The sequence below is a fragment of the Odontesthes bonariensis genome, chromosome 17 (genome assembly GCF_027942865.1).
Source record: "Odontesthes bonariensis isolate fOdoBon6 chromosome 17, fOdoBon6.hap1, whole genome shotgun sequence".
Classification (NCBI taxonomy): domain Eukaryota; kingdom Metazoa; phylum Chordata; class Actinopteri; order Atheriniformes; family Atherinopsidae; genus Odontesthes; species Odontesthes bonariensis.
Genome location: NC_134522.1, coordinates 24,100,151 through 24,127,129, shown reverse-complemented (window position 1 = coordinate 24,127,129; position 26,979 = coordinate 24,100,151). Strand labels below are relative to the sequence as shown.

The following is a 26,979-nucleotide window of genomic DNA, read 5'->3' as shown; positions in this document are numbered from 1 at the left end:
ATCAGTAGAAAAGGATATTGCTACATTTGTAAACTATGCTGTCTCTCTTTAATGGATTGAAAAAAAAAAACGTAGAGAGGGAAACCGAACAGGTGATTGGTGGCATGATCCAGGCACATAGCGAAAAGAGAAGGCACAGAGGGTTTAGGAAGATACAGACAGAGATAGACAAAGGAAGTTGGAGAGCAAACAAAGACACATAGAGAGGTTGGAGCCTCGTGCTTGAGCAACTTCTGAGGGGCATGCGACCACTTTCACCACACTCCACAAAAAATTTGCACCATATGCTCTAGTGGCTGTGCAATCCAAATCTGGCAAAAATGATGGTGATTATCAGAAAGTGTTCCCATCCAGGATGAGTGTGCACCACGCTGCTCCTTTTCCTCAGGCCTGCTGAGAGCACTTATTATAGGGGGGAGGGCAGCAGGGTGGGGAGGCCCTTGCATGTATCCGTTAGCTTTCCCTCCAACCTTACACCTGCTATACACCACATGACAAGTAATACAAATGTGCCATAGTATGGCACACTGTTTACCGACAGTTTTTTGACATCAAAGACCTGTGTTCTCTCTTTATCAGCACAGCCATTCTCCCTGATAAGCTTTCATATCAGTTCATGGATAATTTAGTCAATCCAAGTTTGACCCTAAACATGTTGAGCTCAAAAATTATCTATTTTCAAACTTTACTATGATAAAGATCAAAAGCCTACGAGTAAAAAACATTTCCATTTGTTTTCTGAGTTCCAGTCCACCTCAAGTGGCTGAACATTAATTGACCAAACTCTAGTGGCTTGGCTTTTAAGCATTCTTGGCTGCAAGATCCAAAAAAAATCCCTGTTTACCTGCCTCTCAACTGCAACAAGAAATTGCCAAGAAACAGCCAAACAGATCTGAGTTCTACTGTGCAAAAATAAACTTCTGTCTAACTTGAAAAAAAAAAAAAAAAAAACCTTGGTACATCTCACCCTACACTTCCACCACCACTCCAAGTACCTGAACACACTGGTGTCCTGTTGTGCACAGAGGAGCCACTCACTGGCTTGCCGTCACTGGTGGCACACCAGCAGTAACCTGTCAGAGTATGGCACTGGACCTGCACAACACAGACAGAAAAAGGTACAAGAGACCAAAAATTAAATAAAAGCAACACATACTAGTCAGTGAACAAAAAGTAAACTCTTGGATGATGTGAAGATGGTTCAGATGGAAAGAGAAAGATGAGGTGTGAAAGATTTAGGAGGAAGGCAGCAGCCACAGATAATCTGATACGCACCTGGGCGAACGTTCCGTCCTCATTGCATTCTGGGATAAACATGGACTCTTGAGGTCTTCTAGCCTGTTCCAGAGCCTGGTTCCGCTCAACACGACACTTCGACTGACCTGCATCTGTAACATATTGACAGCAGCAGTCTGGTCTCAAACAAGGCACCTGTAGCTACACTAATATTTTTTTTTTTTAATTTTCCTGTGGTGAAGACGTGTTCTTTGTCGATAACAACTGCCCAGTGAAGTTTACTACGGTTGGCACTTTGAGAGTCTGATATAAAAGTGCCATGCTCCAGGGTATGTTTTGACATTTGTATGGGAATATAAAACAATTTATTAACTTTTTGTCCATTCTTTTTAAGAGTTGCGAATGGAAGAGATAGTTGCTCACAAATCTCAAAAAAAAAAAAAAAAAAAAAAAGAAGAAGCTTTTTTCCTTGCAAATAGTTCAAGATAAACATACACTGACTTTAGGCACTATATTTTTACTAGGGTGTTATTAGGGTGTTCCATATTCTGCAGTGATGTTTTGAAATGTCTATGGAAAATAAGCTGCCGTAGTGCTCATGAGTCACACTGGCTCTCAACGGACAATGATGCAAGTGGTTTTAAAGGGTCTAAACCCCATCAAAGAGCGCTGCTTTCATTGCACTCACAGCTTCTGTGGAGTCAAGCTTCGTGTTGAACTGTTCCTGAGTACATACTCATACCAGGGAGCTGACCAGAGTGGCCGCAGTCCTCCGCTTTTGGCAAATATTCTCCCAGGATAAATAAAAGTTTAAAAAAGCTGCCCCTGGACCTGAGAGGAGACAGACACAGTGTCTCCACTGCAGTAAAAGAATGACAGAACCACAATAGGGTGGTTGTGTCACAGAGAAGGACAGGCACAGTTACATTAATCTTTGGTCTTAGATGAAACAGTTCCCTTGCGGAAGGGCAGTTCTAAGAACGGTCCACATCGAATTCCATTCTATGAACTGCCCTTCCCTAGGGGAACTGTTTCATTTTGCATTCGCACATGAGTTGGGACCTTGATATCGACCGAGGCGACACAACCGTCTGCGACAGGTTCCTACAGTGGGAATGTGCCTTTTAGGCACTTTCTTACTAGTAGCATTTGTTTGCTCCCATTTGATTGGTTGCACCTACTAGAAAATGTTAAACGAACACAGTTTTACAGACATTAAACTGCATTTTTGCACTAACAAGGTGATTTCCAGAGAGCGATAAGCAAAAAACCTGGCGTATCTCAGCATGGTGTGCAGTGTGTCCTTAAAAATCGGAGAAAAACTGGACAAGTGGAGGAAAAAAGAAGAAGTGGCAGACCTAAAACTATTTACAGCAGAGGAACAGTATCTGAAAGCGATGTCCTCAACAAATAGCAATGAAAAAAATCCAGCAAAAAACAGACAGAAACTGAGAGATACATCTGAAACTTCAGTTGATCCATCACTGAAGCTTGACTTGACTGAAGCCTAATCAGAAATGGTCTTCATGGAAGGGTGGCTATCAAGAAGCCATTCTTAAGGAAGGGAAATGGGGAGAAAAGGCTGAGCTATGCCAAATGACACAAGAAGTAGATTGAAAATCAGTGGCAAAAGGTCTTATGGAGGGATTAATCCTCCCCAGAGCCTGGACCTCAACATTATTGAAGCAATGTGGGATCATCTTGACAGAGAACGGAACAAAAGGCAGCCAACATCTAAAGAATTGCTTTGAGATGTCCTTCAAGAAGCCTTGAGAACCATTTCTGAAGACCACCTAAAGAAACTACAAGACAGATTGTCTAAAAGGGTTCAGGCTGTGTTAGCTGTGTTGCCTTCATATTGTATTTCCATGTTTTACTAAACTACAGCACCTATTTTACATTTTCCTGGCAATATGAAATAAGTGACGGCTCAAGACTTTTGCAGCACTGTACCTCACACTGAAAAGTGAGATCTGAGATCTTTGCCAGGTTCTGTTATTGCAAGCAAGGATTATTATATGGACCGCCTGCTTAAATACAGTATCACTTTTATCACAACAAAAAAGCCCTGCTGCATCTACATAAGCTGTTTGAGCTCTGCCAAGCTTTCCCAGCCTTGGCACACCACTGTTATGGTGAAACAAAACCACTTTGAATAAGCAGGAAAAGAAATTCGCTCCAAAAATGGATTTGGTTGGATTGCTTCTTTTTTTTTCTAATGAACAAGGGGGCTGAAAAATGGGGTAAAATGCCATGTTCCAACCTTGACTCCAGACCTATTAATCTCTGTTGTTGCTGGGCTGGCATCCAGAGATGGAGGAAGTGTGTGATCCTGGTCTGTTAAAACTTACACGGCTACAGAGAGGCAAAAAATGAAAGACATCTTCTCATTCAGTTCTCCACTTTTCCCTTTCATTGTTGTGGCTCCAAGCTGCAATATCTCAAATAAGCACTTTGATCCTCAAATAAATGTATTTTATTGCTTTCTAAGCTTACAGTTGTAACATGTCAAAGGGAAGATAAGCTTCTGAGCAGGTTGCTTTTGCAGTTTATAATCCTGCGTTGAGATAACCATTGGAGAACAGCATACCATCCCCATTACCCCTTCCTGTTCATAAAGCTGAATTCAGCTGTGCTCAGTAACTGAGGCTTCCCAGTCCTCACCTTTCAGCTCCAGGTCTCTCCCCTCAGACGTTGAAGTAGGTGCTGGAGCCACTGGCAGCTGATCTTTTTTCACCCAGTTTTTACCTGAAACACAAAAAAAGTCACAACGTTTTGTTTATTAGCTTTAATTCATAGAAAAACTAACACTACAGATTAAACTCAGCAATTTACACTCCTACATAAAAACCTAGCAATGCATATACCGTCATATAAATTCTGCCAGATAATGTAATTATTAATTATATAATATATATATGTTTTTTTTATAATTATGGCTGCAGCAAAGATGCATTTCACAAGACATTTACTTATATATCTCTATCAATTTATCTGTCAAAATGTTGTTACTGTCTGTGATGATAAACCCTTGAAAACTGCTGCTATGAAAAAAGCTGATCTATGAGCTATGAAAAAAACCCTCTGACCTCGACACCGGCCTCGGTGTGCCAGTGTAAGTGTCTTATCTTTGCAGCGTGCCCTCTGCAGTTCACAGCCCGTCTCATAGCTCCGCCCGTCCGAACCACACACCGGCTTGCCCTGCGTCCGTGAGCAGATGACCCCACAGTGGCTGTCTCTGTCTCCAATCAGCCACTGCAATGACACATACAGTAACATGTTAACATGATACGGCTGCATTTCACATGAAACTCCCCTCAGGTTATACATCAAAAGAAATAGTTTTTAAGATAATGGACATTTTTTTAAATCCTTCTTTCATTCTAGTCCCCTTGTGCTTGAACAAAGTCTGCACTCAGCTCAATCTGAGATTATGCCAAACAGCATTTGTCCATTGTGCTCACATTATTTCTGCATTCCTCAAACACTTGTGAGCTGCTGCCTCTCTTTGTTTAGGCCAATCTAACAAAGATGTGAGCTGCTCTGTGCTGAAGCTCAGCATAGAGGCTGATTTATCTCAGTGATCTTTGGCTGAAGTACTTTGATTAAGTTTCAAAGGAGCTTAACCACACTGAACAATGGGAATCTTTCCTTTCCCTTTCGTCAAGATCTTTACACATGACCTATTGGTGGGAAGACAGCCTTCTTTCTGCCAACTGTAATGGTTTTTGGCTTCCCAGCAGTCTCAAATATATCTAAGCTCAAAAGGATTCCAGGGAAGCTCAAACTTTGCCAGATAGATATAGCTGTGGGTTGCTAAGGCGAAAGGGTAGGTGTACATCGAGCATCAGGACGATATCCTGCTATAAAAAGTGGATCAGCAGCGCATCTGAGCTAGCTTTTGTTCAAAAGATTTCAACAGTTCGAAATAAATTTAGAAAACGCACATCATGAGCTTGATCTGTCTCATCTTACAAGTAAGGATTAAACAGTTAAAATACCGTATTCATAAAAGAGAAGCATTTTTATGAATCTAAAGCCTGGTTTATAGTCGGTAACGCAAGACGCAACGCAAGCCCTTGCGTGCTTGCGTGTATCACCTCAATTTTCGAAACTTCACGCAAGACGCAAGACGCAAGACGCGAGCAGAGCTATAGAGTAGCCACTCTGGACGCGAGCACAAGCCACTATCTACATCACATCCGGCGACTTGTTCATCTTCCGGTTTCATCCCCTAATAAAAGACCGCTGTTTTCAAACGCCAAGGTAGAAAGCGAAGAAGAAGAAGCATGAATCCCATAGACATAATATATTATATATATTATGTCTATGATGAATCCACTCGAAGAGAGACTTGCCGAAGAGGTCCTGGCGGTGAATTTCCTTTCATCGTAGTAGGCTTGTCATTGAAAAAACCCGCTACTCCACCTACTGTCCTGGCGGTGAATTGCCACGCAGCACACGCGAGCGCTGGCAAAGCTAAATGAAGCATAAACGTCTCGAGCCATTAACACAAGCGCAAGACGCAAGCGCAAGGGCAGTTAAAAGAAGTATAACTCAGCCTTTAGTCATTCTCAAGCTGGAAGACACTATGTGTAAAAACCTTTTTCAAATGCATTTTCAGGACCTGTGTGCCAGCTGGTCAAATCTAACACAGGATATCTTGTAAAAGCAAGATACGAACGAAAGAAGGTGGTGAAAAATTAAATATAAGCAGAAGCACGGGAAGCACTTTACTTGCCAACCCCTATCAGACCATCTGGGGCCATTTGTAAAATGATCCACAATAGAAATTTGCATTTGCATGTGTAGTTGCTCCCATTGTTCCCATTGCTCCCATTGAACTGCCTGTCTTTTGCACACTCACTTGCATGGTTAAGCTGAGCTATGGTTACTGTTTCAGGTGGGCCATTTAACTGTCCCTGTATACATGCAGTCTATCAGAATTGAGTTATTGGCTGAAGTATGTCCAATGCCACAACGCTTTGGACAGCATGAGAAAACGAAGATATTCTGCTGCTTCTAACTTTTTTTCTCTTGGGACTATGTTTTGAGCACCTAGGCCCATTTGGGTCTAGTTGAGTGTATATAGTGATTCGAACCCCAACCCCATTATCTGGATGTGTAAATGTTCTTATCATTAAATGATGATAAGGACGAGAAGGATGACAGAGAGATCAGACTCTTCCTGAAGTAGAAAAGAAGATACAACAGTGACACTATCAGCCAGATCAAATCAGAAAGTGAGGTAACAGGCTGGTTGGGCATTTCAAAAGTTAAAGAAAATGTCATGAAAATGAGGGGTCATAGATGTAATTCTCTCATAAAACAATGGGCCTCATGCAACAACTGTTCCTACGCACAGATTTGTTCTTAAGTCATGCGTATGAGTGATTTAAGAGAATTTGCGCATTCACCAATCTTTTCGTATTTTACGTTTTCTTTCAGGTACGAACAGAATTTACGAGTGATCCAGAGCTGTCGTAGGAGTTTCGTAAAATAGTCCTCTGTTATTCGAATCAAGTTTGCTTGACTAATGGATTGTATATTTAATTACTTTGAAGAAAACATAAATAAATATATACATTTTATACCCCATAATGATGCTGATATATTCTGTTTGATTTAAATTATGCACTGATTGAAGGTTAATTTGACTCTGTATATAACAAGGTCAACGGGAAGCGTAACCAGCTGCTGACTTGATACTTTTGGATGCCTTAACGCATGTGTGCTCCGAAACCTTGTAGACAGACAAATGGAGGACATCGCGATTTAGATTGCCAAGGACTGTACTGCTGCAAATATGCAGCTTGCTAGAGCCACAACTCCAGATAGAAACACAGCAATCAAACCCAATTCCACCACACGTCCATGTCCTCACAACCCTTGGATTTTTGGCCACTGGAACCTTTCAGAGCGAGATTGGAGACAGATCGGGGATGTCCCAGTCCTCTGTGAGTCGTGCGCTCCCCTTGGTCATCAAAGCTCTCATCAGTTTATCACCCATGGTACATCAAATTCCCATACACTGCTGTCCAACAAGTACAAATTAAGAGGGACTTTCATGCCATGGCTGGAATGCCAAACATAATCGGAGCACTAGACTATACATATATACGCATCAAAGCACTCGTGCCATTGTGGAGCGCACTGAGCTGAAGGCCAGGTGGGTGTGTCTCGACACAGCGGGGGCAAACCGCTCTAAAGCCCAGAGAAGGCATACCAGATTTGCACAATATTGCCATGAACGAGGGTCTCCTACTAACTGAACCAGCCCAGGCAGACCAGAAGGTGTGGTGCCAGAAGACCCCCCTCATGGACCACCCCATCAAAGTGCCATCATGATGAGGCAACAACTGATTGCACAGCTTTAGTTGCAGTCATAGAGCGCCTGGCCATGACGAGACGTTTTTTTTTAAAGCCATTTTCATATCAAACCATTTCTTTTTTATTTCGGTGACATTACGAACTACAGGTGACACGGAATTAACAGCACTCCTAATTGTTTCCCATTTCTTCGCTTTAGCAGGTCCCGTAATTCCACTGCTGACACTGCTAAAAATGACAGATTTTCCTTTTTGGATCCTTTTGGAAAGCCGAACTTCAATCTCAGAGCCCCTAAAGTTGTTCTTTTTTTTTGTGCCTTGATGCCATTATCATGACTCAACACTTCCTGGCACAGGAGAGAGGAAGCACATCCTAATATGGTATAATTTTGGGCGTGGTATATGCAAATCTACTATCCTCGTGGACGTGCACTTAAATACGCACGGGTGGCATTCATCATTTACGCCGGTCATTTAAGTTAAGAGCGTTTGTTGAATCTGACATGGCGTGTTCGTACGAGACCTTCGTACGAAAAAAGTAAGTGAAATTTAGAATGAAAATACGAAAATGAGGGCCAATGTATTTTTCCAAGATGTACAACTCTGAACAAGTAGAAACTCTTTTGGCTATTTCATACTCCTGTTATATGCTCATACTCCCCTTAAATTGACACACACAAAAAAAAACTTTGTATAAGTGGGTGAAAGGAAAGTCAAACAAAGGAAGAGTAATAATTCAGCGGGACACAGATCCTGCTCGCCTTGCCATAACAGTGTGTCCAGAACAAGCCCGACAGTTAATGCGATTCAAACCTTGGCACTAAAATGTGGAAGAAAAACTCTTGTCAAACAGCTTAGACTAAAAAAGAAAAAAAACGGGACGCGTTTCTTTGTGAGTAACTGCAGTCAAGGTGGAAAACAAAGCCCATCGTTTCATTTTCTAACTTGCATGTCTTTTTTTGGTTTCAGTGAGAGACAACAATACTACACTAGTTAGAAAAGAGCATGCACATATATATATAATTTTGTTAAAATTTTTTCCTGCCACTTCTGCAGTTGAAGAACCACACAGTCTGGCCTCGGCCACAGACTGCTGACCCGTCCTCCACATCCATGACTCACTAACTTAATGGATGCAGCCTCTTTGCCTCCACTGTCATAATAAAGCATTAAATCACATTTTTAGATGCCATTGTCTGGTACGTTGAAATAAACCCTTTTACTAAGTCTCCCACATTTCTGAGTCATACTATCCCACCCACAGACTACAGTCTCCCCTAAAGGTGAAACCGAAGACTCCACCAGACCAGGAAAACTTTCTCAGTTTCTGGTTAGAAGTGTTTCTATTTTATTTTTTTTTTTTAACACATTGACTCCCAAGTCACGTAAAACTACGTTTTTACTGCCCATGCGTTGGCTCCCACATGGTAAAAATACGTTTTTACGTTTTTTTTATGGATTCTGAATCTATACATTCTAATGCACATTCTGTGTGATTTTTGTAATTATGTGATGAACAGAACTAACATAGATGGCAGTCAAAAACTGGTGTCATCATCTGGACATTTTGATCATTACGCCAATGGCTTTGCGTCAACTCAAGAACAATTTTGATAGCGCTGCATTGATTGTTGTGCATTTCCGCATTTTGTCCAATCGCACGTGTCGGTTTCCAGAGGGTGGCGGTAAAGTAACATAAACAAACAACAAGAAGGAGAAGAAGACACGCGACAAGTCTAAGGAGGCGGTCTTATGAACAGGTTAGCTTTGCAACATGCGACACGACGCAAATCCTCTGACCCGGATATGTAAGTATCTAAAGTGCGACAGGCTGAAAGAGCGCACGTTTCACAAAAGCCCCGATATCTCAGTTTGTTGTTGATTTTGGTGGATACCCGACTTGGTTTAGCTAAGGATAGCTCGCTAATGGCGGCACCTAGAGACACGCAGTTTTGACCCACAAAGAGTTTAAAGTCTCAGCTTTCAAACGAGCCATAACATGTTTCAGTGGCCCTATCACATAATATGCTGTGACTGTACAAAAAACGTCAAAAAAATGGTTTAGAACGCTGGGATTCTACGACATAATTCTGTAAAAACCGCCGGTATTCAATGTGTTAAGAGCATGCATGCGTAGTGGACCTATAGGTCTTGAACACAACCCAGGTAGTCAACCGTAAGCACCTCCCTTAGCTCCTCCCCATGCTGTATATAAAGCCTCAAAATGGCTCCAATCAGCCTCTTGCTGAGCTGGTGTGGTTACCTAATCCAGGTGGTTTACTTGCTGCTGTGCTGTTTTGTTAGTTCGTTTGTACAGTTCTGTTATGCAGTTTTGTTTGGTTCGTTCTACTTTTCTTTTGCTTGTGTAGTTCTTTGTCTTTTAGTTTGATTATCGATTAAGTGTTAGGTTTGTTAACCTTCTCTCATTCCTTTTTTTGTGTTTCAGTGTGGCCTGGGTGTCATCAGGTTGGAGGCTAGGCACTGTGGTGAGGACCTCACTTCCGTTTTGGCATGCAAGTACACTGGGGCACTTTTAGCGTGTTTGTGGTGGCTTTTCAGTTGTAGTGTTGCACGCCAGCTTAAGAACGAGACACACATCCAGTAGTATGCCACAGGCCCCAGCCCACTGATTTTAATTCTCTGTTAGTCATTTGGCTTTTAATATTGTTATAGCCGGCCTTTTAGCTTTCTGTTAATAAAAATACTTTACTAAATTCGTCTTGTGTTTAACCCTTTTCTCTCGTTTCTTCGCAGCTTTACTTTATTCATAAATATTATTTTCAATAAATATATTTTCTTTACTTAACTGTCTCTGCCTCCTCAGTCACGACCCTGTGTCCTTACAGCAATTGTGTTTCAGTTGTCATATCCTGGGTTGCAAGTCCTCAGGTGGAGTTGCTGGCTCTAAAAAAATTTCATCCTTTACTCCGCTTCTTGCCACATGTTTTTTGGAAAAGCTTGAATCGAACCATCAAGTGCCATGGCGTTATGAGCTCAGAGGTGCGAACTGCATGTAACAGCATGCCCATTTATCAAGCGGCAATGATTCTTTTGTACAAACAATTATTCAATTACACTTAAAAGGAAAACAAAGTGTACAGTATATCACAAAACCCGCTGTGTATCCTATTTTCCTTGACATACAAAAATCTAGCATTGGAAATTGAAATTATCATAGATTAGGAACAACACTTAACCTAACACATGACATATTACACTGTCAGTCTTTATTTAACAAAAATGAACCCAAAATGCAGAAACGGGTTGTGAAAAAATAAGTCTACCCTTGCTGCTTCTTAGAAGGGTCACTAGCAGCTGGTAATCAAATGCACTTGATTGAACTAATACTCAGCAAGTGTGAGCAGCTCTATAAAAGCAGAAGTTTGGGGTTTTTGCTGGTCTGGCGCATTCAGGTGTTTAACACAATGCCAACAAGGAAAGACATCGGCAATGATCTTGGAATCAAATGTTGCTGCCCATCAATCTGTGACAGATTATAAAGCCAATTCCAATTTTTTCTTTTTCTTACTCTGTAAAAGAAAAACATTCACAAGTGGAAAGCATTCAAGACAGTTGCCAAGTTCACCCCAAGGTCAGACTGTCCAATGCTCAGAGAAACTGCTAAAAAAAAAAACAAGAGCTACATCTCAGACTGTCAGACTTGTTTGGAGGGGTTGCAGGAGAAAGCCTCTTCTCTCTAAAAAGAACATGGCAGCACAGCTTATGTTTGCAAAAGCTGCATTGGTCACTGAACCAAAGCTGAAACGGAAGCAAATCTACAACAGAATGTCTGAAAAGGAAGGTGTTGCAATGGCCCAGTCTAAGACCAGACCTCAACTTGGCTCAAGTGTTGTGGAATTAAGAGACCATTGTTCTGATTATTTTTAAGCACTTGCACATAAACATCCATTTTCTATACCTGCTGAATCCGTCAGTTGGGTCGCAGTGGGGGCTGGAGCTTATCCCAGCAGTCATTGGGCAAGAGGTGGGGTACACCCTGGACAGGCCGCCTGTCCATCACAGGGCCACACAGAGACAAATCAGACATACAACCACACACACACTCACTTCTAAGGACAATTTTAGAGACACCAATTTACCTAACATTCATGTTTTTGGACAGTGGGAGGAAGCCGGAGTACCTGGAGAAAACCCACGCATGCACAGGGAGAACATGCAAACTCCACTAGAAAGGCCCCAGCTTGGAGTTGAACCTAGAACCTTCTTGCTGTGAGGCAACAGTGCTAACCACCACACCACCGTGCAGCCTGTGCATAAACAAATAGTCCAAAAATCAATTACTGAACCAATGCTGACAAGAAGAGTGGGTCAAAATTCCTCCGTGATGATGAGGCCGATTACATCATACAGAAAGCTATTAAATCTACAAGCTGACAAACTGATTCTGCAATCGGGTTTATTGGCATGTCATTTTCTATCATTTATCAAAGGGATAAACAAAAAAAATATTTTTGTCAAATTAGAAATGTTAACTGATTATGGTAGACCAGTTTTTTTCATCTTTGGAAAGAACCCTCTGTTTCTTGTCTATGGGATTACACTGGGATTTGTCATTGTATACATAGAAGTCCACTCAACTGAAATGAACTAATCTGATGTTGTGCTGTAGCTTTTTACACAAACTCTAGCATGAATCCTTTCACATTTCATTTTTACAGGCATGTCCTTCATCTAAAAATGGGGCTAGTAAATGTTAGAAAGCTACATGATGGTATTACAGCAGGTTCTTTTTCACTCTTTTAGTTCAGTCATCTCAAACTTAAGTCCAACTGAAAACATTTGAAACTAAACCATGATCTTTTCCTACTCTTAACCAAGTATGTTTTGGGTTTCTTAGTAAAAAACAGAAGCTGAACCAACCACAGCTCTCAGCTAAAAGAGGCTGAGGACTGATGCAATGCCACCGACCAACCTCCTAATGAGGACTTTCCTCTCCTTTTGAGAGAGGAAACACCCACATATAAATGGCATTTCAATTTCACATTTATGTGAGTTTTCTTCATGCCAATGTGCTCTCCTGTGGTGAACTGGCAGGACCATCGTGATTTGCTATATCTCCACCCAGTCTCACAGCCCAAAAAAAAAAACTTGATGGACACAAATTTTTCATGACGTCCAGTAAGATTTTTTACAGTAAAATATTTCGATGGACGTTTTTTTCCTGTCTCCACCATTCATTGTGTCTTGTGCGGGACTTGTCATCTAATAAGCCAGAAAAAGAAGATCAGTACGTGGTAAACGTTACAAGAGTGTTTGTAATGATGTTTTGTTAACCCTAACTAGATAGCTTTTAATCCCTAAATTTAATCAAATAGGTCAGTAAAGCAAACAATGGCTAACGGGCAAAAAAAAGGTTTTACTGATCTTCAATGTCATTTTGATGCAACATAAACACCAGAGCATCTCAGAATATGGCTGTGGGACACATCGAGGAGGCAAGCGCCATCTCATAAATGATTGATGGCAAAACAGTTTGGGAGCTTCTACCTTAAATCACATCAATGATGCAAAAGGGGTTTTGTCCAGTTGAGAATAAAATGAGTGGGACATTAGTCACACCAGAGTCATTCAATTGCAGAACCTAAATAGCTTGCACATAACCATACTTGCAAAAGCACAGCTTTAGACCAAAATAACCGCAAAAACATCCATCTAATTAGGAGGGATTAGTCAGACCATGTGGCAAGATTATCAAATAATCTAAAGTATACTGAACTCTCTAATGTAATCTGTTGACTCAGATTCTGCCATGTATCACAGCTGCTTCGAAGATATAGTTTCACAACAGTTTTGACAAAACAACTGCTTTACATCAGTTGTTGCCCCTGACTGCAGTAAAAGAGAACATGGCTTGCGTTGAAATATTGTTCAAATAAAGTTCACTCACACAAGCAGTGTTTGACACATGTCCCAGGTTAACCAGCAGAGACAACTTGATGAGTGAGGTTTGTCTTTTACCACCAAAGCTGGAAACAACACATCCTCGGACTAGGCTCTTACACTTTTCATTGTCCAACTCAGCTCTGTTTGACAGCAATAAGCTGCTACAGTATAAGTCAGGATGACAGGACATGGGCATTATCTGCAGAGGGAAAACAGCTCCTCTCTCGTTAGACCAACAACGGCTGAGCTTGAGAACATAAAATAACATTGATTACCTAAACTAGGCCAAAGCAGCATACAACAGAAAAATCAAATCGTAACAACCACTAACCCTAACCCTTTTTATTTTTGAAGAGGAGAAAAAGAAGAAAAAAAACTATTTCTTTTTCCTCTTTTTTTCAAATTTCTACAAACAAATCCAAACATTGTCTGGATGTGATGTACACCATCTCCTGAAATCAAACTGAGTGAGTGTTGTAAGGATATCTTGACCTGGAAACCATGAGCATTGAGATTCTCACATTTAACGAGCCAAATTTCCCCAACACACACAAATACATAAGCTCACACACATCTAACCCATAAGACCACAGATCCCTGAGCTCTCTCTCCACCACTCATAAAATAAGTGAAACGCAACCCCCATTGTGCAACCATTAAAGCTTTAGAAAAAGGCCTTTTTTTTCTTTTACCATCGCTGGCAGAGAATCTCTTCTAGTCTGACTTGCCCCAATGGAACAAGGTGAAAGAATACGATTAGAAAATAATCTTTTTGTTTTTATATGCATTCTGAAATGGCTGACAGGGAGAAAAAGCAAGCTACGCTAACAGACGCAGTAAATAAACAAATCTGCAGATTACGTCTTCTACAGTAAATGTTGAGTAAACTTTCCAAATGGCTTTATCCGTGTAGAGTAGAACTAATTAGTTTCAAGGGTCAAAACAATCATACAACACAATATAAACCGTTGATCCCATTTTCAGCCTTATCACACCTATCAGCTGTTGCTTTAGTTAGGTACAGAAGAACAACAAGACTGTGGACAAACGTCAGGCTGTATGAAGTGTGTTACCCACAATGCAACTCACCTGTCAACAGTGTACTCAGATATTTTGGGGATGTTGGCCGATAGCACCTAATGGAGCCTCAAGCAAACATGAACAGCAGGCTAAAAAGAATGGAACACTCACTTGTAGTGAAATCCATTCAACTATTTTCTTTCTTTTTTGAAGGCCCAAATGACATTTCACCAGACATCACACATGTCCATCTGGGACCACAAAGAGCATTATAAAACGTTTGTCACACATGCACTCACTTCCAGTAAGTATCAAAGCATGACATGACCTTTAGCAATGTCACTAAATGTGAACATTTCTACTGTGAAAACTTTTGAGCCACTCACTATTTCTATACTGCTAGGAAAATGGGAAATAGTTGTCATACTTAAATGAAACATGCAAACATAAATAGAAATACAGCATATAAGGACAAAACTGAGTTTGTACAACGAGTTTGAAAGTCAATATTTGGTATGACTACGTTTTATCCTTCAACACGGCCTGAACGCTGTTAGACAAGATTTCTTGTCATTCCTTAAAGTAGTCATCAGGAATGGTTCTCCAGGCTTCTTGAAGGACATTCTATTTTTTTCTTCTTTGTAGATGCAAATAAAACCATCCCTTTTTTGTAGAAAGGATGGATGCATCCTTCAGGTCACGTGTCAGGCCTTTGGTGATTCTTTTTTTTCCTTATTTTGCCATTTCTTAAGGATATCACTCTACTCAGTACTCAGTACAATACCGATACTCAGTACAAAGCACTAAGACTTGCAAACTCACTGCTGCTCTTCTTTCATTTAGTATTTGATAAAGTTTATGAGCATAGCTGTGGTAGCTGTAGGACTTTGGAATAAACCACTGTAATGAGCAATGGTTTGTTAGTGCATTTCTGTCCGTTTCATGAAAGATTGTGTAAAACGTCGACTCAGTACTATTTACGAGCTGCCAAGAGAGATAATGTTACCAACCTGCAGCCAGGCATTCCAGTAAGTGGTACTTGAGGTTGATGTTACTTTTGGAAATCGCTGACTGTATTGTTGTCACTATGAAAAAATATAAATACCGCCCCATCCACTGAGGTTAATAGGATACTTCTGGCTAGTGTTAAAATGTTTTAAATCCAGTGAACTACAGGGAAAAAAAGGACTTATGAGACTCAAACGTGTGTTAAAAGTGCTTGTATTGTTAAATCATTTATGTGTGAGTTAGCATCTCTGAAATCAAATTCAATGTTACAAAGCACAGATTAAACTCATAATGCCGATCATGTTTCCAGAAAGTTTTGTTTGTCTCGGGGGGGTGCCGTGGTTGTTGTGTATCCATTTGAAACTCTCTTAAAGAGTTAACGTGCACATTTGCAGACTTGTTAATATGCATACCAGAAAAAGGGGGTATTTTTTCATCTTCTAAATGCATGATTATAGACCACAGAGGCACAAATGTAGCTTTTTTTCACAGATTTTTCTGCTGAGTCAAACTCGCAGTAATCTCTCTTTAGTCTTTTGTTGAAAAAGTCCCCTGCAATGGCAACATGATATCACAAGCTGATTATATCAGATGTTAATGGAAAAACTGTTAACAGGAATAGTCACCCTTACGCAAATGACATCACTGCTTCTAAGGAAGAGGCTTTTGCATGCACAGATGAATTACATGCAGGTCTATCAGTGTGTGTGAAGTGAGAGGTGGGTGGGAGCTGAGTTGCCAGCTCCACGGTAACGTGTGATGGGCTCATTATTCTCATTGCATAGCAACAACACATACATAAAGAGGCACTTGTATATGTCCACCTCAGGCCTCCCTGCGCCAGCCGTTTATGGCATGCCCTCACTAGCAAGCAAGTGGATTAGTCAAATAGACTAAAAGGAGGATAAGGAGTAAGCCAACCACTGAGGTAACAAGCCAATGAAAGTCGTCCACCAAAGTCAGTGTTAATTGTGTTTTGTTAGGAGCTTTTAACAGGCTGATGTAATCACTCTTTTCCAATAATTAGCATTTAGTTTTCAGGAAATCTTTAAAGCCAGCGCCATCCCTCACGCTATTCAAATTTACAAACTTTACATCACTGTGGTGTGAAACATTTTTTTAAAAAGTATAAAAAGTTTCTTACTCACTCTCCCTTTGCTTTTGAATTTCTAATTTAGTTTTGTCCTATAAAAAAAAATGCAATTTCTGTTTCAAAGTTCATATTTTAAAGTAAAAACCCAGAACACACAGTTCAGCTAAATTTAGTGCTGTGAAGGAAGCGTGAAGGGAGCAGGAGGTGGGAAGTGTGTGTGCAACTCACATCATGAGCAAGAGATGGGCTTAGAATATCAAACTGTATTATTACTATCAAGTTTCAAGGGGTGACATTTTGGCAGATTAATGTCTTAAAGTTGACTCACGGGAAGAGTGCAAAGCAATTATGGACAAAGTACACTATTGTGTACATTAAGAAAAAAAACTTTTTAATCCCATCTCTATCTTTGAGCTAAATCCAAAAAAAAAGTGGAGGGAGCTGAGTGAATCTGAAACAGACCAAGAAAGCCCACAAGCTAAGTGTTAACACACTGCATAAAGATGTGGGGAAACTACAGCGCTGGGTGATAACTTTTTGTGGGTTTATCACGTTGTCACAAGTGGCTGCTTTAACATTACAGGCACATATGTGTTCCTTATGAAATACAGATTACAGATGCCTTAATGGATCATTCTTCATATGGAGTCCAGTTAATTGAACATATCTGATTAAAAAGTGTACGACTTACATTGTCACACTATCACACCATATTGAAATCAGATTTCCTCTTTCTGATAATCAGGAGATAAATACGCAATTAACAAGCAGGGTGACTTCCGTACTTCTCTTTTGAAGTGGTGTGAAGAAGTCTAAATCAAAGTTTGAGTAAGGGGGAGAGAGACATGTTCTTCCTTTTCGGATACTGCTCTAAATCTGATTAAAAACATTCCCTGTTTGTCACTAATGCTACATCCTGGCTACAGAACAGTCAGCTCTGCCTGCTGTTCCCAGGAAGTGCGGAGGTGGAAGTGTGTGTGTGTGTGTGTCCATCACACATTACAATAGATCCTACGTCCCCATTGCTTACTTAGGACCACACACTCACTCAAATCAAAGGAAAGTTAAATACGACGCAGACCAGAGGCTAATCTGCTGAACGACTCTGATATGGAAGCGGAAATGTGTCTGCCGTTTTGATAATCTGAAGGATTAAAGAGAGCAATAACTCATTCAACAGGCAGTCTTCCTCCCAAGCCACATCCTGTGCAGGCCCCGAACTCAAAATTTACATAAAGCATGTTCCCTTTGTGAACTAGACAATAACGTGTAACATGTATTTTTTTGGAAGTGCACCAAACAAACCACAACTATCTGAAGGACCTGCAGAAGAAAAGAAAGGTTCAGTGAGACATGTCTTGGTCTGTGATCATCCGTGAGGGGAGCTCTCACGACTGACTCAATGACACGGCTGCTTTTCATTACACTGATTAGAAAGCTCTGAAATTGAGCATTAAATACATTTGCTAATCATGGAGTCATCACAGGGAATCAGCATATGCTAGCAATTTGAGTGGACACTGGTGGAGTCACCCTTAAAGCCATCTGTTAGAGTCCACTGAACTGTAAGTGGAGCACTGGTTTCTGTGAGAGTTTGGCTTGTGAACCATTTTCCTTCAGTTCAGGTTTGTCCACCTTTGACATGGTTCAGTAAACATACGGGGGGGCTCTTGATTTGCTGTTTCTTTCTTAGCATGTCAGATTTACTTCAACTAATCAGATTTTATGAAAAACTCACATTAACAGTACATGGAAAAATGGGTTTTTACATTCAATTTTCTTCTCTTGTGAAGACGACACGCGTCTACTGTAGCAGCTGTGTCAAGCTGCACAACTCATTGTAAAGATATGTAAACTACAAGAAAGAGAAGGTAAGGACACGAACGAAACCAAAATTTTTTCGAATGTTTCAAAGCTGACAAAGACCATAGATTAGTACCAAGCTAGTAATCCATCTACCAGCATATTTTCAAACATGAGCATGTAAATGGCCAGAGAATCGGCTTCTGGCGGACTCTGCTGCCACCCTGGAATACAAGACGGCAGGGGATGCTAAACTTGTAATCATTGCTGGAAATACTCTGGAGGGGGAACAGGGTAGAGCTCAGAGGAGGCAGGACATAATGGAAAAAATTGTTTTTAGCACATCCAGGAAGGTGAAGGGGGAGGGGGGTAAATGACTAATTCATAATGATGACCACTTTCGCTTTGATATGAATAATACATGAATTTGGCTGCTTTCAAGGCTCAAATAACATTACAAGACTAAGGTTTTCTTTGAAATGTGTGACACATCTATGATATGAATTATATTAAAAAAAAAATTAAAAGAAGTGATGTTGCACAACTGCAATATGTTCAGAAACACAGGAGTGGGTAGGAGGGGAAGGAAAGGGATGATACACCGCGTCATGGTGCATCATCCGTCATGCCAGAGAACCAAGTTTGAGCCCCATTCAACTAAATATTGTCCATGGACTTTTAAATCCATATCCAACTATTAGCTGTAGTTGGATATGGACTTTAGTTAGTTAGGATTTAAGAAAGTTAGGATTTAACAAATGCATGGTTAGGGATGAAAAAAGGCATGGTGTGAGACACTGCTATATTTTGGTATTGAGAAAACATACCTACAACCTGTTTTTCTGATGATATTGGGCTGTAACAGTATAGAATTCACTCATATTAGTTTTTACCTTTAGTGACAGAGCAACAGGACAGCAATGCCGATATGCAAGACAGAAAACTAGCTGGACTGCTATGAACTCTTGCAGCTACTGCGATTAGTTCATTGTGACCTTTGCCTGAAGTTTGTACATCAGAAACACTGAAACAAGGAACACTGAAAGCATGTCATGGATTGCTTAGGTTAATTCATCATCCATGATCCCTGCAGCAAAACTCAAGGTAAGATTTTCAACTTCTACTCAAAAAAAAAAAAATCTAAAGGAACATTTTATTCATAATCGCTTTTGAAAAAAATCTTGCATAATTAGACCCCACTGTGATGCCAAATTCATACCGCAAACATCAAAATGTCATGGCTGAATCGCCATTAGATTTGCTGTCAGTATTCATGGTCTCCAGAGGATTAGAAAAACAATTTGACGATTACAATATAATTTCTAAACATACAGCATTAGACAGGCTATAAGTTGTGGATCATCTGCAAAGGTAGATTCTAAATTGAATCAATCTCTTTCCATCACTTCCATTACTACACGCAAAATTGTGTATGTTCAGGATCCTCACTTCAAATAGTCTTGACTTGTTACAGGACAAATCTCTCCGTTTGTTTCCTATCTGTGACCACGAAAAAAAAAAACCAACATGATTCTATGAAAATAATTTTTTCTACAAAATCTCTCACACACAGATGCAAGCTCCAACAGTTTTCCCTCTCAAATATCACACAACTATCTCTTCAAACCATCTCTTACTTCCTATAACTTCCTTTGCTCCTTATTTTTTTTAAATTACAATGTCCTTTATGATGAAGTCATAAAAAGTTTTTTAAAAGGGTGCTGTCCATTAAGGGAGAGATTTCCATTTAATAGCTAAGCAAATCTAAAGCAATCCTACTAAAAAAAAGCTGCCTAAATAAAATGACACATTTCCATTTTCATCCACCAAAGGGTGGCAGCAGTGGCTACCTTGCTCATGGTTACAATTATTTTGAAGCAGTTGCCCTAACCAGAAACAAACCTCTGGGAAGCAAAAATAAATAAATAACAACAATTACAAGATATTTTCCTAATAGAGCACTTCACTCCCAAACTGCAGGTTTGCTTGTGGTTCCCAGTTTCTAAAAGTAGAATGGGAGGCAGAGCCTTCAGTTATCAGGCCCCTCTCTTGTGGAATGTCCGGGAAACAGACACCCTTTCCACTTTAAAGACCAGGCTTAAAACCTTCCTTTTTGATAAAGCTTATTGTTAGGGATCGTTCAGGTGATCCTGAAACATCCCATAGTTAAGCTGCTATAGGCCTAGACTGCTGGGGGGCCTCATCTGTCACACCTTTCCTCACTTTACTATTTTTTTTTCCCGTTTAATTTCTTAAATGATATTATGTACATGTGACATCATTGTGGTCATTAACTTGTTTCCCTGTTCCAACAGGTATCCTTTGAATGGGGTTAAATAAATAATAATAATAATGGTGTTACAGTGTTTTTTCCCCTCTTTTCTGTCTTCTCAAAACCCAGCTGGTAGATGGCCCACCCTTCCTGAGTCTGGTTCTGCCAGAGGTTTCTTCCTGTTAAAAGGAAGAAACCTATGGTTCCTTCTCAGGCACGCTCAGGACGGGACATTGGACTGAAGATAAGTTTTGGTGCAATCTGTTGGTTTCCTTAGCTAGGTAATAGTTTTTGAATTGGCTCTATATGAATGAATTGAATTATTTTTAAATTAATTATGATTACAATGAATTGAACTCCAATTAGCTTGAATTGGACTATATTATTTAAGTGCCTACAGATCACATTTGTTGTAATTTGGCGCTATATAAATAAACTGAATTGAACTGCGGTAGACATCTACAAAAGGAAAACAAAGAGAGTTCCCCTTATAATTTACTTTCGTCTTTCATCCAACTTTTGGGAGTATCTAGCATGTGATATCTGGAAAGACAAAAGTAAGTCAAGTTAGTTAGTTTATCAGAATAAGAGTAGGTAGAGCGCTGCTAGAATCCCTCAAAATCAACTGGTGCTCTTGGAGGGTGCAATGTTCAACAAAAAGAGAGGAAAAAATCCTTGGTCCAGGCACTTCAGTTGATTTAAAAAGTCCAAAACAATCTTTATTCAGTTGGCTAGTACATTAAAAATCACCAACGCGTATCGGCTCTAAGGCCTTCATCAGGGTGTGTGTTACAGAGGCAAACAGGTATCTAATTATATGATTGCCCTCAGGTGTAGTACCTGTAGGCCTACTCCAAGCCACAAGGGGCAGTGGTAAGCACCACAGTATGGCAACATGGCAGATATAAGTATAAGAAGCATAGATGTCTCTTTTAACTACATAAGCCTACATACACCGTAGCCAATAGTAATGATTTGGTATTGATCTATGGGATATATCTAATCACTCTGTGTAGTGTTTTTTATGGAGAGAGCAAATTGTAGTCTATGCCTAAATCCTTCCCCTTTCTTTTATAAGTAAATTGTCTATTCCAGGAACTGTGTATGTAGGCTTATGTAGTTAAAAGAGACATCTATCTAGTTTAGAGAGACATCTATGCTTCTTATACTTATATCTGCCATGTTGCCATACTGTGGTGCTTACCACTGCCCCTTGTGGCTTGGAGTAGGCCTACAGGTACTACACCTGAGGGCAATCATATAATTAGATACCTGTTTGCCTCTGTAACACACACCCTGATGAAGGCCTTAGAGCTGATACGCGTTGGTGATTTTTAATGTACTAGCCCACTGAATAAAGATTGTTTTGGACTTTTTAAATCAACTGAAGTGCCTGGACCAAGGATTTTTTCCTCTCTTTTTGTTAGTTAGTTTATCATTTGCAGACTCAGACCAGAAACAGCTGGTGGGTCACTCACATCATTTTAATCGTTGCCAGGTCAAACGCAATTTGCAAAGTCCCCCTTCAAGTCTTCTTTGAAATGAGCAAAAACCTTCCACCCATCCATTTTCTATACCCGCTGAATCCATCGGTCGGGTCACGGGGGGCTGGAGCCTATCCCAGTGTTCAATGGGCGAGAGGCGGGGTACACCCTGGACAGGCCGCCAGTCCATCACAGAGACAAACCAGACAAACAACCACACACACACACACTCACTCCTAAGGACAATTTTTAGAGACACCAATTAACCTAACATGCATGTTTTTGGGCAGTGGGAGGAAGCCGGAGTACCCGGAGAGAACCCACGCATACACGGGGAGAACATGCAAACTGAGCAAAAACCACTGCAGGAAAATTTTCTCCTTTTTTTTTTGGAAATCCAGTTTGTTCACTTTTTTCTTCATTTGGAATCTTCAGGTTGTCTAACATCAGAACTGAATTTTTTTTTTTTTTTTAATATTTTTTTGGGCTTTTTATGCCTTTAATGATAGGACAGTGTGAGAGAGACAGGAAGGAGGGGGCAGACACGCAGCAAAGGGCCACTCGGTGCGGGAGTCAAACCGGGGCCCGCTGCATCGAGGACTAAGCCTCTGTACATGGGGCGGCTGCTTAACCCACTTCGCCACCGACTGCCCCAGAACTGAACTGAATTTAACTGAATAATATCTTATGAATCCAAAAAAAAGAGTTTTTGACATGATTTGTGTTACTGGTTGCAAAGACAAAGAAAGATGTCAGCTTTCACCAGGATGGGAGAATCAAACATAAGGATGCTATTTATGATTCCTCTAACGCCATCTCCATCCTGTAAGTATGAAATAGTTCAATATCAAAGCATATAGCCATTTTCTCTTAATTTGCCTGTTGATCTACTTTTTCCTTTGATCTCTTAAATTTCACAATGTATTTTTCAACAACCGTCAGAATTCTTTCTTAAGCTGTAAAGGAAAATAAATACTTTAAGGCTAGAAATATATTCTTAAATCTGCAGCTGCTGTCAAGGGCAAAGCAAGTTTCTTTCAATGCCATATCTCATCAACTATGCTGCAAAGTCAGACCAAATCTCATAAGACACCCCCACTGTGAGCAGTATGATATACAAGCATTGCCTGTTTTTACCTTAAAGTCAGACTTCTCTTCTGCCACATTTAATTTACCTCTCTCAATTAAAAACAAGCCTTCATTCCTTTGTGCACTGTAAGCATAATTAAGACTCACAGGCAATGCAGACACCTGCACACACACACACACACACACATGCAGACTGCTCACACCTGCACTGCGGCTGTGATCTACCTCACACCAATAAAATAAAAAAAAAATACTTTCCTGCTTTTGAACCAGGGCTCTACTCTCCCAAGTAGAAGGTATGCGGTCTTGGCTGCTTTGCCGCTAAAGGCCTGGCTGTTTATATTTGTTTTTCAGTGAGTTTATGGAGTCCTCACTGATACTCTCAACAAAGGTCGACTGCTCGATGCATCCCGTACCTGGCATTAACAGGTTGATGTGATGAAGAGGATTACGGATGCATTAGCATCCTCATTTGTTAGCCCTTATTTCTGAAGGCATCCCCCTGGGAAACAGATTTCTTGTCAAAACAAAAAAAGTTTGAGGATACAGTTCTATCCACCACCTGCCTCATTAGTCTGATCATTTCGGCTCCTAAGGTTGAAAAAAAAAGCTGCCTAATATCTTTTTGCACTCATTAAGGGGTTAGGCAACTTTAATCCTCTCAGACTGTGTCATTTTGCATCACAGCTCATAAGAAGCTCAGTGAGATTGTGATTTTTTTTTTTTGGCTACTCTTTAACATGACTGAAAATACAATGATAATATACTGAATATATATGTGTTGCACTGCTGTCGAAGTGAAGAGTGCGATTACCATCCATAACCATCGCCACGCATCCTTATCATCAAAGGGACCCTGTCCTCCCTCTAGCTTCTGAACAAATTACTAAAACAATAAAGGGGACTGCAAGGTTAAAATCACAAGAATAAGGAGGGAGTGGGAAAGATGGACTTATCTCAACGGCACAGACTGCAACAATGACATGAGGAAAATTTTTTACAAAGAATCGTTCGTCTCCCGTTAACTTGTGTTGTCTTGTTCTGAGAAATGTTGGACTGGCACCGATTACATCATGGAGCCTGCAGGGAAATGAGAAGGAAGAAGTGCTACGCAGTGAAATTGGCTCAGTTCCCCACTGATAGCAAAGTGGAAAGTGGGGGTGTGAATTCTGGCCTAATGGCAGCTGTGAGCAATGTTAAAAGTATCCACATTGTGGTGAGTGGGGGTGTTCAGCGGCCAAGTGTGACCTTGCAAGGAGGAGGACAAAGTGGATGCAGACGGAGTTTCATTTGATGAGGATAAAGTTGATGGAGATGCGATGATTATTCAGCAGTTTCATCCCGCTTTAAGTCAGAAATGTTTATCTGTAAAGAGTTTAGTTTTTAGAACTAAGAAGCTTTGCTTTCAGGTTGACCACCCTGTATTTTGGAACTTATCCAGTGTGGGTTTGAAAGGTTTTTTCCCAAAGCTGAGGATGAAAGAATCTCCCAGCCTGCAGAGGAGTGTAACCTTCTTTGGCTAATGTTACAACAGGAAGAAAGATGTTCACCACAGAAAGGCACGTAATCGATCCTATAAAGCACGAAAGGATCCTATAAATCTCATTTCCTAAAACATCCAAGCACGTGTGGCTGACAATAACTTGGAAACCTGGGAAGAAGCAATAATGTAACAAAATAACAAACACTATGTTCATTTGCACTGACACAAAAATCCAGTTGGATCTTCTCACTACCTGACCTGAAGATAAACCATCACAAAGTTAGCAACACAGAACCGATTAGACAAAGCACAAGTTCATTATGGCTCCTCTCATAGACCTCAGTGTATTGTTTACAGAGGGAGTTTTCAAAGATGTTGTGAAATAGTTCCAGTATGTGAGAGAGTATTACATATTCACCCCCTGCTGTGAGTCATCCCTCCTCCCCTTCGACCACAAATATTACAGTGCATCTGCGAACTATAACAATACTGTTCCCCTCCGCTTCGCATCACTTGGTTCCCTCTCTGCCTGGATGGAGCCGTGAGTTTTTGTAAAGGAACAGAGCAACAGTGTGTGAGAGCGCGGAAAGAATAGACAGGACAGTGAGACATAACAGTGACAAAGATCTGTCTGAGAAAAGTAGAGGGAACGGGAGCTGGGGGGCACCGGGGTGACGGAGGGCAGGGAAATCTTTTTGCTCAGTGGTCAGACTGAACACACTAACCTTCTTTACTCTCACTGTCTTACACTCTGATTGCACCAGTAAATGTGTCCAAAGAACAACAACAAAAAAATGATAGATACAATCTGAATTTTGGTGGAGTCTAGCTCCACAAATCCACCCGGTTGGAGACGATCAGGACTGGTGTGGCTGTTTCTAATCACTCAGTGAGACGGGATGAACACTTTTTTGGAAAAAGCATCAGAATTAAAGCAATCAGCTGCCAAAATTCTCTCTTCTCCTCTGGAAGAGAGGTTCAATATGGAGGCGTTTTGTTTGACTAAATAAAAACACAATAGGTCTATCAGCTGCACAGTTTCAGGAAAACCTAAGCACAACTTTAAAAAAGTTAAAACCAAGAACGCAAATTCATCTTAGTGCCTCTGCTTCTTCAAGCTTATTTCTTTACTTGACAAGGCCATCAGTACGAGTTAACACATTTAATTTGTCTAACCCATTTAACATGTTATGACTGCGTATGGAAAGTCCTTGAATTTCATTCCTGCTTTGAAGAACTCTAGGCTACTTAATAAAAGCATCAAAGGTCGACTCGTACCCTTCTTTTTACACCTAGTCTGCACAAAAAAAAAACACCCTCATAAAATGCAATAATGTGCCACTTGTTTTCCAATAATACCTGGGTCTTTTTTTTTTTTTTTTTTTTTTTTGCTAATCCACTCTTGGTATCACACAGGAAGATTTCAGGGTACTTTTCCACGATCTTTTGTTAACGAATCACGAATTGTGTCATTTTAAAACAAAACTGTAAAGAACGATTATAGCTCTCTGAAGTGAAATCTAGCCTGAACGAATGACGCGCTACAGCGTTTGGCACATCACCTTTGTAATTAAACCAAGTGAATCCTTCATGTGAAACAGTGCGGACTGTGAGCCAGCAGACACACAGCAGACACACAGCAGACACACAGGTATACACTCACCCGTGAGCCAGGCTTCTGTGCCGAGACGTGAGGCAGGTAACAGAGAAACAGCGGCGCCAAAAAGCAAGAAAAGGGGAAAACAAGAACGCTTGGCAACAACATAATTGAGTCCGTCTGTGATCAACAGGTCCAAATCTTCCACAAAAAAAATAAAAACGCACACACACACACACGCGCACGCACACACTTTTCTTTTCCTCTCTTTTTAAAGATTTCTCCTTTATCTGCTTGTCCAATCACTATTCACATAGTGCCACGTGTGGGATCGGAGATCAGGACTCGTCGGTGACCATTGCGGTTGAATTTTATCCACTGCGGGAAGGCCGGCTACTCATCACGGCTTCCACAGGTTGAGTCGCTCCTGTATCCATTGCGACATCTTTTAAAAGCAAAGGAGGGAGCGAGCACCGCTGATTGGCACTCCTCGGGCCCAATAGCAGCGAGGGACGGCGAGTAAGCCACGCCCACCCCCCCAACTCGCCCAACACGGAGGAGAAAGCCGCGCCGGTCAGTCAAGAGAAAGGAGCTGGAGAGGCAACAGCTGCGCAGACGCTCAGCGTATTATCGTCAGTCTTTGAGAGCGACAATGGCCGAG

General features: G+C 40.8%; 1 protein-coding gene across 3 annotated transcripts in view; it reads right to left on the bottom strand.

The window, feature by feature from the left end:
• Positions 1–26,737, bottom strand: part of smoc1 (SPARC related modular calcium binding 1) — a 65,892-nt gene extending 39,155 nt beyond the window's left edge. For all 3 annotated transcript variants that reach the window (XM_075448872.1, XM_075448871.1, XM_075448873.1), the window contains exons 1-5: positions 26,385–26,737; positions 4,326–4,491; positions 3,901–3,984; positions 1,276–1,388; positions 996–1,095 (exon numbers count right to left, since the gene is read on the bottom strand). In XM_075448872.1, coding sequence (XP_075304987.1) covers positions 996–1,095; positions 1,276–1,388; positions 3,901–3,984; positions 4,326–4,491; positions 26,385–26,486 — 565 coding nt within the window. In that variant the 5' untranslated portion in view covers positions 26,487–26,737. The remainder of the gene's footprint in view (positions 1–995; positions 1,096–1,275; positions 1,389–3,900; positions 3,985–4,325; positions 4,492–26,384) is intronic.
• Between the last annotated feature and the right edge of the window lie 242 nt (positions 26,738–26,979).